Source organism: Trachemys scripta, chromosome 1 (assembly GCF_013100865.1).
Source record: "Trachemys scripta elegans isolate TJP31775 chromosome 1, CAS_Tse_1.0, whole genome shotgun sequence".
NCBI lineage: Eukaryota > Metazoa > Chordata > Testudines > Emydidae > Trachemys > Trachemys scripta.
In genome coordinates, this window is record NC_048298.1 from 309,528,980 (window position 1) to 309,547,992 (window position 19,013).

The following is a 19,013-nucleotide window of genomic DNA, read 5'->3' on the forward strand; positions in this document are numbered from 1 at the left end:
ACTGTCAATGCAGTCCTGCAGCTAAGACAGCTAATGCAAGTCTTGGACCTAAGCAATATAATAGCAAGTTGGAGTATTAACTCTGTATTGAACATTGATGAGACCATTACTGGAATATTGTGTCCAGTTGTAAGGTCCACACATCAAGAAGGATGTTGAACTACTGGAAGGGGTTCCAAAAACAGATGGAAAGTCTGCCTTACAGTGAATGACTTAGGAAGCTCAGTCTATTTAGTTTATGAAAGACAAGGTTAAGACACAACCTACATCAGTCTACAAGTACTTACACAGAGAAACATTTCTGACAGAGGGCTTCTCAATCTAGTCAAAGACAAAACAAGAGCCAACAGCTGGAAGCTGAAGCTACATAAATTCAGGCACAATTTTTTAAATGAGGGTATTATCCACTGGAACAACTCACACTTAGGGATGTGGTAGATTCTTCATCACTTGACATCTTTAAATCAAGACTGGAAATCTTCCTAAAATATCCTCTTGCTCAGCTACAAGATATGAGCTTGATGCAGAAATTACTAGGTGAAATTCCATGGCCTTCATTATGCAGGTGGGGTCATTATGCTTGAGGATAATGGTTCCTTCCAGTTTTCAAACCTGTGACTCACCTCTTCACATCTAATCAGGCACTCTGACTTGCATTATTGCTCATCCCAGCAACAGCAGTCTCCAAAACACTTCCTATCATGCTGTCATTCCTCAAAAAGCTCATGTCTGTCTCGCTTACAGTCCTTTACTTTACAATTTCTCCCACGCTGGGAATAATCTGGAACACTGTCACCCCGGATGCTCAAAGTCTGCCTAAGCCTTTCTCCCTTGGTTTCTTCAATTTTTGTTTGTTTTTAATCTCAGGAGGCAGGTAAAGCATGAAGGCTGGTAATGTATAGCATACAACAATCTTGTAAGAAACATCATCTGAATCCATTCTTCAAGTTGTTAACACAAGAAGTTCAATAAATAAGCCAAATAACAGGATCAGTAAAGGACAACCTCATCTCCTGTTTTGATGTCAGGAAAACAGGGATGACTTTTTTGGGAGGGTGACTTAAATGGAAAGTATAAGACTTTCAACCAGTTTCTAAAGGCAATGCTAAAACTGCAATTGAATTTCTCCGGTATTATGTACATGAAATCACATTTGACACAGTCACAAAGTTTTCTCAGCATATAAAGATAACTAGGACAGCCAGACACCATCAATGCATTGAACTGAACTGAGGAATGTCCTTAACTACAATCCTGAGATAACTAGTTCATTTCAGAGCCAGGTGACAATTATTTTTAGGTGAGATTAGGAAACAAAGCTCTTCAGGAGTAACATTTGGGGGATTAAAAGCATGATGCACGCTTTGTTTTCTATCCAAGTAAGCACCAGTATACAGCTTTTCTGAGCATTTCAAATAAAACCTAGTAGAAATGAATAACCTAGCTGCCTTAAGATTTAACATTTTGTGCTTACTGGAGTATTTGGAATTCATCTTAATGTGAAGATCCTGGGCTATGTGTGCTTCCATTGAAATAGCAAGTTTAATAAACCAAGGATTTGGATTGAGTCAGAAGCTGGGCACAGTTCTCCCACTCCTCTCAAAAGAAAAATGACGTTCCTCGTGGATAGTAGTCTGGAGCCAGCCTAACCTTCATAACAGAAACTGTTCTTGCACCAGATAATTTTGTTGCAGACCTACCAACCCAGGAAGGTTTACTTTTGTATTCACCTTCAGTTTATGTGAAGTTACAGTGACTTTGCTGCTTCCTCTGTACCTAACAGATTTCTCTCTTCCTGCTCTGGATGGTGAGCTAGTGGTAAATAACTGGTAGCCATGCCTGCAGGAGTGCTAATATGTAACAATATTTCTGAACACTAGTTACCTTTATTCCAATGCTAAGCTACTATATATAAACAGTTTACCAAGTAGCAGATATAACCCTTCAGAGAAGCTGACCTACAAAAAGAAAAAGGCAACACCTTTGTACATTATACTGGAATCTGTAACTGCAGATCAGAGGAACGTTTAAAAATCTTGCAAAAATGAAACTTCCAGAAGAGAAGATACTACACCTCTATGCCGATATAACGTGACCCGATAGAACACGAATTCGGATATAACGCGGTAAAGCAGTGCTCCGGGGGTCGGGGCTGCGCACTCCGGCGGATCAAAGCAAGTTTGATATAACACGGTTTCACCTATAACGCGGTAAGATTTTTTTGCTCCCGAGGACAGCGTTATATCGGGATAGAGGTGTATTTGCTGATCCTGCTTAAAACCATCCCCATATAAGATTCCCCATAAAACCTTTCCCCTTTGTATATTATTTGGCCCATGCAAACACCTACATAAAAATGTTCTGAAAGGCAAGAGGAGCAAACAATTTGAAACTGGAAGAAATCAAATCATCAGCACCAGTGACACACATCTGACTTAACCGACTATCCAGATGGCTCTGATTAATAACCAAACTGAACCGTGAAATTACTTTAGCTGCATTAACTATTTGATTGATCAATGTCAAAGTAGTATCTTATTCACAATGAGCAGCTGTGTCTATTCGGCTAAGAAGTTTTCTTAGCATCCTTAGGAAAATTATTTGCCCTAACGCTTTACAACTAGCAGTGAACTAAGGCTTGTAATTACTATACCATAATTGAGTTTTCCTGAATTTAAAATCAGACCTGTGCCTCTTTCAGCAATATAAATCCCTATATGGTTTGGGACCCATGCATTTTTGAGTGGATTTCTCTGTTTGCAGTATATCCCTGGAGTGCTCAAGTTTGCAGTCTCTAGATTGCCCTTCTCTAGAATTTTCTTTCCCCCTTGGTCCAACAGGACCTGAGCAGGGTATGTTGCAAGGCCTGTTCAACTGGTGTTTTGCCTGGAAGGTAGAGGTGAGAGCAAGTGAGTGTGGGCTTTTTGCTTAGGAAATTTCCTAAGTAACAGCGTCATTTTGAAAGGTATGCATTTTTATATTATTGCAGTTACCTAGATAAACACATTGTGATTTGTAAAATAAATGCTTCACTGCCTCCTCAAATGACCCTATGAAGCAAGTAGAAACTGCCTAGATCCAGTACATTCTCTTCAGTGGTTTCCAAAAACTAACCCATATACCAGAACTTCTACTTCAGAAAGTTGGTAGGCTGCAACTTTAAGTCATTTATATATGGCAGAGGTTCCCAAACTTTTTATTTGCTGTGCCCACCGCGTGGAGACCCACATCCCATGTGTGCCTCCCTTTCATGAAGCAGAAATAGCACCTCTGTGGATGCCAGGAGTCCGGAAGCCCACCTCCCAGCCAGGGCACACTCCAGGCAGGTGGCCCCAGCAAGAGAGACAGTCAGGCCACGCCTCCCCATTTCCCCACCCATGGGAACCCCAGTCACCATCAGGCTCCTCCAGCTGCAGCACACCCACCAGTACACGCATGCAAGAGCCTGTGTGCACAGGGAGGAACTACCTCCCAACATGGCGTACATGCACCAGCCTCCAAGAAGGCGAGCAAACTGGAATGCTCCCCCCTTCCCTGTCTCCCAACCCGCCCTGCACACACACTTCCCATGCAGGGAGAAAGCATGCTCCCCCCACTCTTTGCCCCTCCCTTCTCCGCCCAGCAGCAGTGGCAGGAACTGGAGCAGGAGACCAAGCCAGCGAGAGAACTCTCACCAACTAGTCAAGTCCTCACATTCCCCCGACAACCCTGTTGCACCTCCCCACCCCCCCACCCAGAGGGCATGCCCTCTAGTTTGAAAACCAGTGATGTAGGGTGTAATACTAAGCTTCTCTCCTATACTAATACCTGACAGCTGTGCTGGTGCTCATTTCCCATTCAATCACATGTGATTTCCTCACAGAGCTACTCCAAACTCCAGTGTCCACTGCTGGTTCAAATACTTACAGCCAACTGAAGTGATGGGAACTGACTGGATTTAGTTAAGGTCTTACTCTGGTAAATGGATGTACCTGTGCAAATAGGTTGAGACTATGTTTTCTAAAGAACAACCTATCCACACATGGTTCCAAACTTAAGGAGAACCTTCCAACTTCTGTTTGCTAGAACTTTGAATGAAAAGAGTAGGTGACCGAGGAATTGCAAACACTTAGCTCAGAGCCCTGGACTCTGTAGCCTGGACAGATAGAAGGTGGTGTCTAGAAATGTTCCCAGAACTACATTAGGAAGTTTCTCAGAAGGTAGATTAGTGACTGCAATGTGATGCCAAAAAGAGGCACACAATCAAATGTGGTTTTCCATCAACTCTTATGTTGATGATAATCTCTATGTTTGGTCCTATGCCCAATAATTAAGAACTGCAGAATTCTACGGCTGACACAAATTAATCCCTGTATTGATAATGCACAGCTGTGAGGAAATGAAAGAGGAGCTGACCCAGATACAGGCATGGTAATATTTACATCACTAAAGACACTTACTGCCTCACTGATAACAGAGAAATCTAATGCACCAACACTGGTGAAAACCACATTGTGCCAAACAATCAGGGTCAAATTAACACTTGTTATGCCGCCAATGGCACAGAAGTGGTTGCAGGAGCACTGTTCATCAGTGATATGCTGCCAGAATACTAACATGGGATTCCCTCAAAATTTTCTTTGTCAGTTAGCAATAAAGGTGCCCACTGGTAGTGAGCTGGGTGGTCAGTTGGGGATATGAGTCATCTTTGTTTCATGAGGTGGACAGACCTCCAATAGCTCGTAGGAGAGGTCAGGTCAAGGTACAGCTGATGCAAAGAGGAGAACAGAGCTCCAGGTTACCTCCAGCTCTTCAAGTCAGACTGCCACTGGGTGGGCAGGCAGGTAACTGTGGAGAAAGAGGTAGCATGCAGCAGCTACAGGACTAGTGCAATGGGAGTTTGGGCTCACCTCCTCTCTTCCTTCTGCACATGCACTGCTGGAATTGCCAGCGAGGGGCTGGGCAGTGAGGACTACATGCTACATTCCCCACTAGATCTTCCTGGCCGTGATGGGGAACATACAAAGGAAAATCTGCCTTTGCAGCAGCTGCCGTAGCATTGGCAAGCATACCCACAGTGCGGCAGATGCCTGCTCAGTCCCAGAGGGCTGAAAATTTTAACAAACAGCAACAGCCTAAGCATTTGTGAGTAGGCCTAAAACTATTTTTGCTGCTCCTCCCATTCCGCAGTGTAATCAAGATCTTTCCACCATCACACAAAGACACCCAGGGCCAGCTGAAGCATTTTACAGAGAATCAAACACCCAAACTTGACTGCCTCATTTAACAAAGATGTATATGTGAAGAGGGATCTTTAGATTTCCTCTCTCACACGCACCCCAACTCTAGCCTCCGCCTGTCGAAGGGGAGTCCAAAAAGTTTTTCCTCTTCACTCTGCCAGTTGTTTATACATCACTCTAAATTTTCAAAAATGTCTTTGCCAGGAAGAGTGAAAGACGTGTTTAAACAAAAGCTGAGATTCTGATTCATTAAACTGAGGGTATGTCTACTCAAGACAACAGGTTAAAAATAGCAATTTGGCCAGAGCGGCACAAGGGGCTGCATGGGCTAGCGACACATATCTAATCCCACCCAACCCCCTGTGAACATACTCAGGTGGCTAGCTTGAGCCACCACTCACGTAGTCGCAGCCACGATACAATAACGCGTTAGCTTGGACGGAGTTAGAGCATACATGTCTACCCAATCTGGAAATCACACCTCCGAGCTGCTTTGTAGACATACCAACTCACAAGATGATAAATCTCTAGAATTTTTTTTGGGGGGAAAAAAACCTCTCTGCAGAGGAACCATTAAGAAGATGGAGAGAATGCCAGTTCACTATGATTATACAGTAGTGAGCAAAGAAACAATGGGCAATAACCTCACATTCAAACTGCTTAACTCCCACATGTTCGAATCCCTGTGCAGAATTTCCAGTGAAGTAATATCTGTCAAGCAGGCAACAGGTCCTTCCAGAAAGAGAGAATACTTTTTTATAAAAATATTTGCAGAAGTTGAAGACAAAAGAAGAGTTCCTATTCCAACTTTGCTTTGAATTTGTATGTATGCACTCATACACAATATGTAAATAGCAGTGAGATCTATGTGTAGAGCTCTTCAGAATACTGAATTTTGCAGGACATTATGCATTTCAGACAAATACAGCTGCCTGGTCCGTTGCACCATCCAGTCAGGTGCACTGAGTTGGTAGCCAGAAGACTATGAGTTTAAGTCTCACATCTACTGATTTCTGTTGTATTGTCATACTCTTCATAGTAGTTATTGACCAAGACTAAGAACATACCCTAAAAACCAGGCAAATATATTTTCCCGGTTTTACAAATAAATTAGAGGTTGCACAAGGTCAAAACTGGCAGAGTTGGGAATAGAGATTTAAGTTCTAATACAGCTGATCCAAATCTTATCCACTCAGCCACACTGCCTCTAAATAATGCCAACCCTATGAACTTGGGTATCCTGCCTTTGAAGCCACTCTAATCCCCAAGACTGCACTTCTCTCCCAAAAGTCAGCCACTCATAGCACAAAAACGGATTGCCATTCCCAGGAGATTACACAAGTCTTTATATAGTCCCTCACCTTTCTTACACACTTTGATCAGCAATGAACTACCACTGCTGACATTTAAATCATCCAGTTCTGGGCCTCATGCTTTGAGAGAGATGTGAACAAATTGGAGAAAGCCCAGAGGATAGCTACAAAAATGATAAATGGTTTAGAAAACCTGACCTATGAGGAAAGGTTAAAAAACCAGGCATATTTATTTTTGAGAAAAGAAGACTGAGTGGGGCCTGGTAACAGACTTCAAATATGTTAAAAACTGTTATAGAGAGTACAGTGATCACCTGTTCTCCATGTCCACTGGAGGCCGGGGAAGAAGTAATTGGCTCAATCTGCAGCAAGGGAGATTTACGTCAGACATTAGGAAAAACTTTCTAACTATAAGGATAGTTAAGCACTGGAATCGACGTCCAACAGAGGTTGTGGAATCCCCATCACTGGAAGTTTTTAAGAACAGGTTGGACAAACACCTGTCAGGGATGGTCTAAGTGTATTTTGTTCTACCTCTGTGTAGGTTACTGGACTGGACGGCTTCTCAAGGTCCCTTCCAGCTCTACATTTCTAAGATCATTGGGCATAGGAGTAAATAACCCATTGAAACAAATGGGAAAGCTGACACCTCCCCAAGTTTGTTTCAGCATATCTGCAAAAGCAAGTATGCATCAGTTAACTTGGAATATTAGTCAACCACATCTACGCAACCATTACAGCTAAAGACCTACTTTTCTTCTTTTAAATCAGAAGAGATTCTGGGGAACAAAAGGGCAGCCTCCAAAGAAAGTGCAGCAAGTCAGAGACTTGGTTCAACATGGCCCAATAGGAGTCTGAGCTTTAGTGTAAATACGAGGTCTTGACCTGTTCTAAACTCTGATGGCGATGACACCGATAACTACAGGCTAAAATGAATAACATTTCAAACAACCTATTCTAATGTGTCATAGTCCCTTTTGTCACACACACAGGCATTATGGCTCACCAACTACACTGAACCTCATTTAAAAGACATTTACCTTCAAGGAACAATGCCTCCATTACACTCAAAAACTAAGCTACAATGTATCATCTTCACACTTAATATATTACACCCTCTTTTTCAGGCAATAGACTCATAAAAAGGATAGTCACAGTAGGAGCTCATAGATTCCAAGGCCAGAAGGAACCATCGCGATTATCTAGCCTCCTGTATAACAAGGACATAGAACTTCCCTTACAACATATCTTTTACAAAAACTTCCAATCTTGATTTAAAATTTGTCAGTAATGAAGAATCCACCATAATTCTTGGTAAATTGTGCCAATGGTTAATTACTCTCACTGTTAAAAATATACGCCTTATTTCCAATCTGAATTTGTCTTCCTTCAACTTCCAGCCATTGGATCGTGTTATACCTTTTTCCTGCTAGATTGAAGAGACCACTATTAAATATTTCTTCCTGGCATAGGTACTTATAGACTGTAATCAAGCCACGTGTAAAACTTCTCTTTGTCAAACTAAATAGATTGAGCTCCTGTTGGGCTTCCCACATGATCTCTTCCATTTGGTTCCTAAGAACTCAGTTTGCCTCCAGTCTCATCATTCAGATTCCTTTATCTGGCTTACAGCAAAGCTACGTTAAGTTGATCAGACTCAACCATAAGGGTTGAGTATAGGGCCTAACACATATCTAAAGTTACACAGAAAACCTTTTCCTTTATAAAAATTTACACATTACATTGCATTTACTATGCATTGCATCACATGTTCTGGGATTGGCTTAGTTCAGGGGTCGGCAACCTTTCAGAAGTGGTGTGCCGAGTCTTCATTTATTCACTCTAATTTAAGGTTTCGCGTGCCAGTAATACATTTTAACGTTTTTAGAAGATCTCTTTCTATAAGTCTATAATATACAACTAAACTATTGTTGTATGTAAAGTAAATAAGGTTTTTAAAATGTTTAAGAAACTTCTTTTAAAATTAAATTAAAATGCAGAGCCCCCAAGACCGGTGGGCAGGACCCGGGCAGTGTGAGTGCCACTGAAAATCAGCTCGCGTGCTGCCTTCGGCACGCGTGCCATACGTTGCCTACCCCTGGCTTAGTTACTTTGTAAGAACCGATCCATGCACAGCATGTTATGTCCATGCACCGTCCATGTAAGACTTATTCTTTACATCATCTTACATTCCAGGCTTATCTTCTCCATTGTAAATGGTTCCTTGAGTATTCCTCCTTATCTTAGCTAGTACAGATATCGTCTCTTAGCTTACTGGCCCACTTACCTATCAGTTACACAGACATTTGGCTTCCAGTCTGTTGATCAATTTACCTCCCTTATTTCTGTCTCCCAAGAAATGAGGTCTTACCCATGTCTAATTACTCATGTTAAGCCAGGCCTACAGCTCCTTGAGTCTATCACTATAAGACATGTTTTCTATTCATTCTCATGGCTCTTCTCTGAACCCTCTCCAATTTATCAACATCTTTCTTGAATTGTGGGCGCCAGAACTGGACATAGTATTTCAGCAGCAGTCACACCAGTGCCGAATGCAGAGGTGGGAAAAAAAAAACTCTCTACTCCTACAAGATTCCACTGCTTATGTATCCAAGGATCTCATCAGCCCTTTTGGCCACAGCACTGCACTAAGAGCTCATGCTCAGCTGATTATTCACCATGATCCCCAAATCTTTTTCAGAGTTACTGCTTCCCAAGATAGAGTCTCCCATCCTGTAACTATGGCTTACATTCTTTATTCATCGATATATTAATTTACATTAAGCTGTATTAAAAATGCATATTGTTTGCTCACACCAATTTTACCAAGCGATCCTCATCACTTTGTATCTGTGACCTGTTCTCTTCATTATTTAACTTTCCCCCAATTTGTGTGTCATCTGCAAACTTTATCAACGATGATTTTGTGCTTTCTTCAAAGTCATTGAAAAAATGTTAAATAGCCCAGATCCAAGAATAGATCCCTGTGGGAGCTCACTAGAAACACCCCCATTTGATGGTGGTTCCCCATTTGGGATTACATTTTGAGACCGATCAGTTAACCAGTTTTTAATCATTTAATGTGTGCCATGTTAATTTTATATCTTTCTAGTTTTTTTTAATCAAAATGTCATGTGGTACCAAGTCATATGCCTTACAGAAGTAGATTACATCAACACTATTACCTTTATCAACCAAACTTGTAATCTAATCAAATAAAGGTATCCAGTTAGTTTGACAGGATCTATTTCTCATAAACACATGTTGATTGGCATTAATTACATTACCGTCTTTTAATTCTTTATGAAATTGAGTCCCATATTGGCACTCCATTATCCTCCCCAGGACTGATGTCACACTGACAGGCTTACAATTATTCAGGTCATCCCATTTATCATTTTTAAATATTGGCACACCATTAGCTTTCTTCTAGTCTTCTGGAACTTCCCCATTTCAAGATTTACTGAAAAAAGTCAACAATAATGGTCCAGTGAGCTCCTCAGCCAGCTCATTTAAAACTCTTGTATGGAAGTTATCTGGACCTGCTGATTTAGAAATGTCTAACTTTAATAGCCTCTATTTAACATCCTTCTGAGATACTCTAGGCTCAAGGGTGTCATTGACGCAGAGGGGAAAAAAATCACAGAACACTGTGATGTGAAAATATTCTTATCCCATTACTTCTTGCTTTTGTATCATGTATTACTGCAGTAAAGACAAAAATTGTAAGTTACTATCTTTGTGGAACAATGTACAATTTTCATAACATTTTCCCTACAATGTGGGTCTACAAAAATGTTCAAAACTACATTAGTAGGAAAATGTTACAAGATGCATCAAAATTAGAATTTTGAACATGGTAAAATTACTATTTGACACCATCAGCTCAGGATTAAACAATGACTGTGAATGGCTAGCCAACTACAAAAGCAGTTTCTCCTCCCTTGGTGTTCACACCTCAACTGCTAAAAGAGCGCCTCATCCTCCCTGATTGAACTATCCTCATTATCTCTAGACTGATTCTTGCCTGCATATTTATACCTGCTTCTGGAAATTTCCACTACATGCATCCAACAAAGTGTGTTTACACCCACGAAAACTTATGCTCCAATACGTCTGTTAGTCTATAAGGTGCCACAGGACTCTTTGTTGCTATTTAACACAAAGTTGAAGATATCGGGCGGGGGGGGGGGGGAGGAGGTAAGCATTTCACTTTCAATACTGTACTTACTATAGACAATACTTACTGGGCATATTCTGCTAAAGGTAATTTAAAGACGTCAAAAACTTCTTTGTTCTTCATTAGGTAGACTGAACGCAAGTAGGATACAAAACACTGAAAGGAGAAGAAAAGTGTTTTAAAACAGAAAAGAAAAATGCTCTCATTCAATTAATTGTATATTAACATTATACCATATGGCTAACCAGAAAAAAAGTTGAGAATTCTAATACTGGTTTTGTCTAAGATTATTTATCCACACACTTTCAACAAAAGAACCTCTATTATAAGCTGATCTAGTTCTAATATTTCAGTACTTCATTCAGAGCAGCCTAATTGGCTCATTATGCTAACGGTGTGTAGTGTTAGCTTTGCTAGTCACAAAATACTCTTGTGAGGGCAGCTAGAAAGAGGAGACAAGTGCATGTATTACTCAAGAGCTGGGAGGGGAAAAAATGAAGTTATTGGACTAGAATATCTCAGTTAAACCAACGTAAACATCTCCAGCAGTGACACAGTATGTAACACAGTAACTTGGATTTTTTTTTTCTCACCTTTCCTACCATCTCAAACGTTTAGTCTGTCCACTTATTTCATATTGCTTCCTGTCCCCTATCTTATTAAGTACACTTCTCTCACTTGCCAAAATCATCTCTCCTTTACTTCTTAAAATTTAAGCTCTTTGCTCCATCCTTGGAAACCATTTTTAACAACTAGTAGAATTTGTTTTATGGGAGGTTTTTTCCTCCCTGCAACTCCTCTGTTGAAACAACCTTGGCTGCAGATACTGCTTACAGCTTTGTTCTATCCAGACTGCAATCAAAAACTAGAAAAATCACTGCTATAACACTAGGCAACCTTCATTGGCAAAGCAGTGCATCACAGAGTAAATCACTGTTTATTCCAATGTAACCATTCTGTAATTTCTGTTTTGGGGCATCACTTGAAAAATTACATGACTCTCTTCTTTGTTGATTCATTCATGGAATTCTGAGGTGGCCTCCTGTTGTCTGAGATACAATAAAGCAGACTTGACATTTTTTCCCCCTACTTTAAAAAAAAAAATCTTTAAAATCTATTCATCAATAACTCAAAACTCAGTATATACACTTGCTGACAAATGGACTTAATTTCATCTCCACAGAAATGTTGAAGGTAATATGGTAATTTCTCATGTTTTGCAGTATTAGTAGAATTTACTCTTTTGGTTTTGCTTGTACATGTACAAGGATTCAATGTAGCAAAGGAAAGGCTGAGCTGATCTTCATTAAATGGTAGTTTGTAACATGAGCCACAAAAAAAAAAAAAAAAAAAAAAAAAAAAAAATCTGAGTATCACTCTAGATCAGGGGTGGGCAAAATAAAGCCCACAGGGCGGATCTGGCCTGTCTAACATTTCTGTCCAGCCCGCCATGACTAACGTTTCTGTCCGGCCACCTCTGCCCCCTCGCAATCTCTGAATTCGAGCCGCCAGATGTCCCGTGCTCAGACCCACTGCCTCCCTCCCCCAAGTGACATGCCAGCAGCAGCCAGCCACAGCCACTTCCGGGAGCAGCATGGGGCCATGGCATGTAGGCAGCCTGCCCGAGCACTGCTGCGCTGCCAGCCGGGAGCCACCTGTGGTAAGCGCCTCCCGGCCTGAGCCGGTACTTCACACCCCCCTCCTGCATCCCAACCCCCTGCTCCAGGTCAGAACTCCCTCCTGCACCCAAACTCCCTCTCAGACCCCACATCCCCTCCATCAATATAGTAGAAAGGTGCAGCCCGTGACAACTTACCAAAGTTCGCGAAATTTATTGCCCACCCCTGTTCTAGATCTTTCTATTTAAGTGCAGTGGTCCAATAATCCTGTAACCTATTCTTTGATTTGAGTCCCATTCAGTACACATTTTCCTCAATCTCAAGCCTTGTTCATTCGCTATGTGGACACAGTACACAATCTATTAGGAGCATAAATTGCAAATTCTTATATCATCATATACTGGTGGCAGAAGAGTAGCTAAGTAATTGCCACCCAGAGTCTCTACAGTATGAAAATGCTTGGTGTGGTTACCACTTTGTATTTAACTATTAGTAAGGCTAAGATTTTGTCATGGACATTTTTAGTAAAAGCCATCGACAGGTCACAGGCAATAAACAAAAATTCAAAGAAGCCCTTGACCTGTCCATGACGTACTAAAAATATCCATGACAAAATGAGGAGGAAGGAGGGTCCAGCACCCATAGCTACTGGGTCTCTGGGGTCCCCCTGCTGCCCAGTAGCTGGGAGCTGCCGGGGGGGAGGGAGGGGAGTGAACCTGCCGCTGACAGCTTGGGGCTGAAATGGAAAATGTCAAAGAGATCTCTGGAAGTCATGGATTCTGTGACTTCTGTGATATAATTGTAGCCTTAACTATTCGTGTGTAAATCAAGTGCAGTTCTAGTAGCATTATTTCTTAACATTTTGTTAAAGATTATGAAAGGGAACAGAAGATTCCCCAACTCTTTCACCCTTAACGGCAGAACATTTCTCCACACTGGCCTGTGTGAAGCGTGTGTTTTCATCTGCTTGGTAAAAATCAAATGTAAAGGGGAAAAAAGGGACTTGTGCCCATTTTTTCATGATTCATAGACTTTAAAGCCAGAAGGGACCATCATGATCACCCAGTCTGGTCTTCTGCACATCTTAGGCCACAGAACCTCACCAACCCACTTCTGTAGTAGGCCTATAACCTCTGGCTGAGTTACTGAAGTCCTCAAATCTTTATTTCAAGACTTCAAGTTAGAGAGAATCCACTTTTTACTCTAGTTCAAACCAGCAAGTGAGCTCTGCCCCATTCTGCAGAGGAAGATAAAAAACACCCACTGTCTCTGCCAATCTGAACTGTGGGAAAATTCCTTCTGAACCCCCAATATTGTGATCAGTCAGATCCTGAGTATATGAGCAAGACCCACCAATCAGACATCTGGGAAAGAATTCTCTGTAGTAACTCAGAGCCATCCCCATCTGATGTCCCATTTCCAGCTGTTGGAGATGTTCCTAATAGCAGCTGCAGATGGAGCACATGCCATTGTAAGCAATCACATCACATCATCCACTCCACAAACGTATCAAGCTCAATCCTGATGCCAGTTAGGTTTTTTACCCACACTGCCCCCCTTGGAAGGCAGTTCCAGAGCTTCATTACTTTGATGGTTACAAAACCTCCATCTAATTTGAAGGCTAAACTTGTGGATGGCCAGTTTATGTCCATTTGGTTTTGTGTCAACATTGGCCCTTACCTTAAATAACTCCTCTCCCTCACTGGTATTTATCCCTCTGATATATTTATAGAGAGCAATCATATCTCCCCTCAGCCTTCATTTGGTTAGGCTAAACAAAGCAAGCTTTTTGAGTCTCCTCTCATACGGCAGGATCTCCATTCTCCTGACCACCTTGTAGCCTCTCTCTGCACCTGTTCAAGTTTGAATTCATCTTTCTTAAACATGGGAGACCAGAATGCCACTCAGTATTCCACATGACGTCTTACCAGTACCTAGTATAATGGTAATAATACTTCCATATCTCCACTGGAAATACCCCACCTGATGCATCCTAGGGTTGCATTAGCCTTTTTCATGGCCACATCACACTGGCAGCTGATCCTGTGACTAATCAATACACCCAGGTCTTTCTACTTCTCTGTCACTTCCAATTGATGAGTCCTCAGTTCAGAGCAAAAATTCTTGTTAGTTCCCAAGTGCACAACTTTGTACTATTAAATTTCATCTCATTTCCATTACTCCAGTTTTCAAGGTCATCCATATCTTCTTATATGAAATTCTGGTCCTCCCAACTTTGGCAATACCTCCCAACTTTGTGTCATCCACAAATTATAATAGCACTCACACTTTTTGTGTCAAGATCATTAATGAAAATGTTAATGAAGATTGGTCTGAGACTGATACTTGTGGAATGCTACCAGTAACCTCTTTCCAGCCTGCATTCACCTTTCAGCATGAACCTTTGCAGTCTCCCCTTAAACTAGTTTCTTAATTTAATTCTTATATTAATATTCTTATATTAATCTTGATGTCCTCCGATTTAAGTAATAATTTTCCATGTAGAATTGTATCAAATGCTTTATTAAAATCCAGGTAGACTAGATCTATTGCACTTCCTTTGTCTAGAAAATCGGTTATCTTCTCAAAGAAAGACTGGGTTGGTCTGGCACAATATAAAACTTCTATAAAACCATGCTGTATTTTATCCCAATTACTGTTTACCTCCATGTCTTTAATTTTTTTTTTTCCCCAAAATTTGTTCTAAGAACATGCATAGAACTCAGGTCAAACTAAGAGGCCTGTAGTTTCCCAGATCACTGTTTTTTTCCCTTTCTTAAATATAGGTATTATGTTTTCAATTCTCCAGTCAGAGTACAACCCCCAAGTTTATGGATTCATTACCTATTCTTGCTATTGGGCTTGCAATTTCATGCGCCAGTTCTGTAAATATTCTTGGATGGAGATTATCCAGGCCGCCTGATTTGGTCCCAGTAAACTGTTTGTGTTTGGCTTCCACTTTGGATGTGGTAATTTCTTCTTCCATATCCTTGTTCCCATTAGCCACCTTGCCACTGTCCCCATTAGCCACACGGCCACTGCCCCCATTCTCCTCATTACTCTTATAAAAAACTGAGGCAAAGTATTCATTTAGGTATTGGACCATACCTAGATTATTTTTAATCTCCTCAGTGTTTCTTCTTTCCTTCTTTTCTTTATTTATGTGGCTAAAGAACCTTTCATTATTTGTTTTAATTTCCTTTGCAAGGTCCAACTCTGCTTGACTTTTTTCACTTTTTCCATACACTTTCTGACCTCGATGAGGCAGTTTTGCTTGCTGATCCATTAGTTCTTCCATTTCTTGTAGGCTTTCTTCCTTCTCTGAATAACCTGTTTGAGATACTTGTTCATCCAGCTTGCTCTGCAAGCTTTCCCTACGAATTTTTCCCCTTGCTTGGGATGAAGGCTTCAGATACTTAAAGTCAAAGTTAAAGAAATTAATCCCAAGACGCCTCCTCCACATTCAGATCCTTGAGTTATTCAGTCTACCCACATCCATAACCAATTCCCTTAATTTATTAAAGTTTGTAGTTTTGAAATCAAGGACCCTACTTGCAGATCTATTTTTGTTTATCCTTCCATTGGAGTTTAAATGGAATTGACCCATGATCATTCCAACCAAAGTTATCCTCTACAACCAGTTCTTCTAGGAGGTCTTCACTAATTACCATTACAAATCTAAAATGGCATCACCCCTTGTTGGTTCAGTGACTATTTAGTGAAAAGCAACAGAGGGTCCTGTGGCACCTTTAAGACTAACAGAAGTATTGAAGCATAAGCTTTCGTGGGTGAATGCCCACTTCAACAGACGCAAGTGAAGCTTATGCTCCAATACTTCTGTTCGTCTTAAAGGTGCCACAGGACCCTCTGTTGCTTTTTACAGATTCAGACTAACACAGCTACCCCTCTGTTATTTAGTGAAAAAATCTGTCGGCTATCACATCCAGAAATATGTGGGCCCTACAATTATCAACAGCACTTGTGCGCCAATCTATATCTGGGAAATAAAAATCTCCCATAATCACTCAATTCTCAGTAGTATATTAGACAGATCTCTGTCCATATCCAAATTGGATCCTGGGGCTCTGTAGCAGACCCCAAGCACTATCCCAGAGGAGCCTCTGTTATCTTTCTTCCCCAAAGTGATTTTGACCCAAACAGATTCCAGTTTATCCATTGCATCACTTCTAATTTTACAGTGTATCTCATCTTTAATATACAATGCTACTCCTCCACCTTTACCTTTCTTTTCTGAACAGCACATACCCTTCTATACCTGTATTCCAATCATAATTACTATTCCACCATGTTTTCATTATCCCTATAATAACTGGTTTAACTTCCTGCACCAGTAGCTCTAGTTCCTCCATTTTGTTACCTAGGCTCCTTGCACTTTTGTACAGACATCTTAGCTGTTTCTGCTTGTCTTCACCCAGAATCCCCACCCGATTAGGTACAAACTTTTTACTACCAGTATCTATCACCTACCTGACAGTGACTGTCATTCTCTTTCCTCTTGTTGTCCATTCTCCTACACTCTATTGTTCCTTTCTCCATTGGTGTATCCTCTTTTACTTGATTTTCCTCCCACTCAATATTAGAATCAGGTGTGGAGATTACATGAGCTCTCACCACCATCTCCCCCAAATTCCTAGTTTAAAGCTCTTTTAATCAATCGGTTGTGCCAACCTCCTTCCCAGAAGTCTATTTACTTCCCTAATCTAGGTGGAATCCATCCCATGAGAACAGTCCTCCCTGAATGTCTGCTAGTGATCAAATATGCCAAAGCCCTTCTTATAACACCACTGACTGAGCCACCTTTTGATCATCATAACCTTGTCTTGCCTTTGCTCTCCTCCAGACAGGTAGACTTCCACAGAAGATCACCTTAGCCTCCATTTCTTTAAGGATCTTCCCCAGCCTGGCGTAGTCTTCCTTGATGCACCTCATCGAGAATCTAGCCATATCATTTGTTCCCACATGAAGGCCGGTTAGTGGACTCTTTCCTACTCCCACTAGGATCCTCTTCAGCCTCTAGTATCTTAGCTCCCACCAGACAGCACACCTTTCTGTTCTCCAGATCAGCTCTGGTGACAGGCTTTTCTGTTCTTCTTAGTAGGGAGTCCCCAATCACGTAGACCTGACTCTTCCTGGTGTTGGTACAATTATTCGACCTTTCCCCTTCTGTTCTTTCTGGTTGCAAAGTTTCTGTGTCTTTTGTTCTCACTTGCAATCTTCTGTGAGTCATCCTCTATCCTCCTGGAGCTCCAAACTTTGGCTACTGCCATTGTCTCTTACCCAATTCTTGTAGGACTGGCCATTCTTCTCTTCTTCCTTGCTCTCCCATGTTATGTTACTGCCTGTGTCTCCCCTTCATTTGCCAACTCAGCGAACATGTTCCTCAGCTCTCTCCCCCTTCACAAGCTGGTCTTTTCCTCTGCCTTGTTCTCATAGTCACTTGCTTCCACTGGCCACTTTCTTCATCCAACAGTCTACCCTCACAGTTCTCTAGTACAGCATGCATCTGCAAGTCTTGAGCCTCGTCTCTCCTTCCCTCCATCACCTGCTCAAATCCCCTTTGAAACCTCACCACAGTTTCTGTCTGCATCTCCAAACCTCAGATCTTCTCTTCCATCCGATCTATCAGGCAGCACTTCAAACAAAGCAACTTTCAGGTACCCTCTTCAGGATAATGTACATCACCACAGCTTCCACATCCAGTCATCTTCACTGTAGCTTCTCAGGTCACTACCACTACTGTCAGCATAGCTGTCATAGCCTTCCCTCCTAAGCTCCTGTCAAGAAAGAAAAACCAAAACACACATACAAACACCAAACTCCCCTTACAAACTCCCACTCAAACTCCCTGTTTTCACCTATGTTTGCTGGCTCCTATGCCACTGGCTGGCCGGTTGGCTGCCTTTATAGGTCTGCTGATGAGGGAAGCTCCCAGTCAAGGTTCAGCTGTGATCAAAGGCTCTGTTTCTCTCACAACACAGTGCCCACCATCAAACTTCGTAAACTAAAACAAACCAGCAAGCAAACAAACTCACTCACTGCTAACGAACACGGGTTTGCCTCTCTTCTCCAACAGATCTCCATTCAAACTCCCCTGTTTTCAACTCTGTTTGCTGGCTCTTGTGCTGCTGCTCTACAAAAGGAGGCCTGGATGGTTTTGATTAACAACAAAACCTGACCTAGAAGACTCTAGGGGCTACTAGAAAACCAGAACAAATAAACAGAAACCTAACTGAGATGAGAAATGATTTTTATTCTGACTGTTTAAAACCAACACACTTGGGAGAAATCATTTCTGTTAATGATTCAATATTTCTGACCTTTCAGTTAGAGGGTAAGAATGTTTTCCATACCCTTGTGAACCCCAAGAGATCATCCAACAAAACCAATCAATCAATCAGTCCTGATCCCTACTGGGGCCTCTAGGTACTCCTATAACATAAATACATAATTATTTTTCTAAGGGAAAATGAGGAAGCAAGAGAAATTTTTACATCTGAAAGCAGCAAAACACTCAAACTCATGTTTTCCATTGGCAGGTCACTTTAATGCTAATTTTTGTTATTGGTATTACTTGTAGGTATGCCTAGAGTCAAAGTAGCACAAAACTTCCTATTATAGGGCTCCATTTTCAATCACTCATTTATTTTCCAAAACTATACAT

General features: G+C 41.4%; 1 protein-coding gene across 1 annotated transcript in view; it reads right to left on the minus strand.

Annotated features, from left to right (window-relative positions):
• The window catches only part of DDX10 (DEAD-box helicase 10), a 308,585-nt gene that overhangs the window by 235,177 nt on the left and 54,395 nt on the right, over positions 1 to 19,013 (minus strand). The window contains exon 12 of the mRNA XM_034758827.1: positions 10,780 to 10,868. Within this exon, the coding sequence (XP_034614718.1) occupies positions 10,780 to 10,868 (89 nt within the window). The remainder of the gene's footprint in view (positions 1 to 10,779; positions 10,869 to 19,013) is intronic.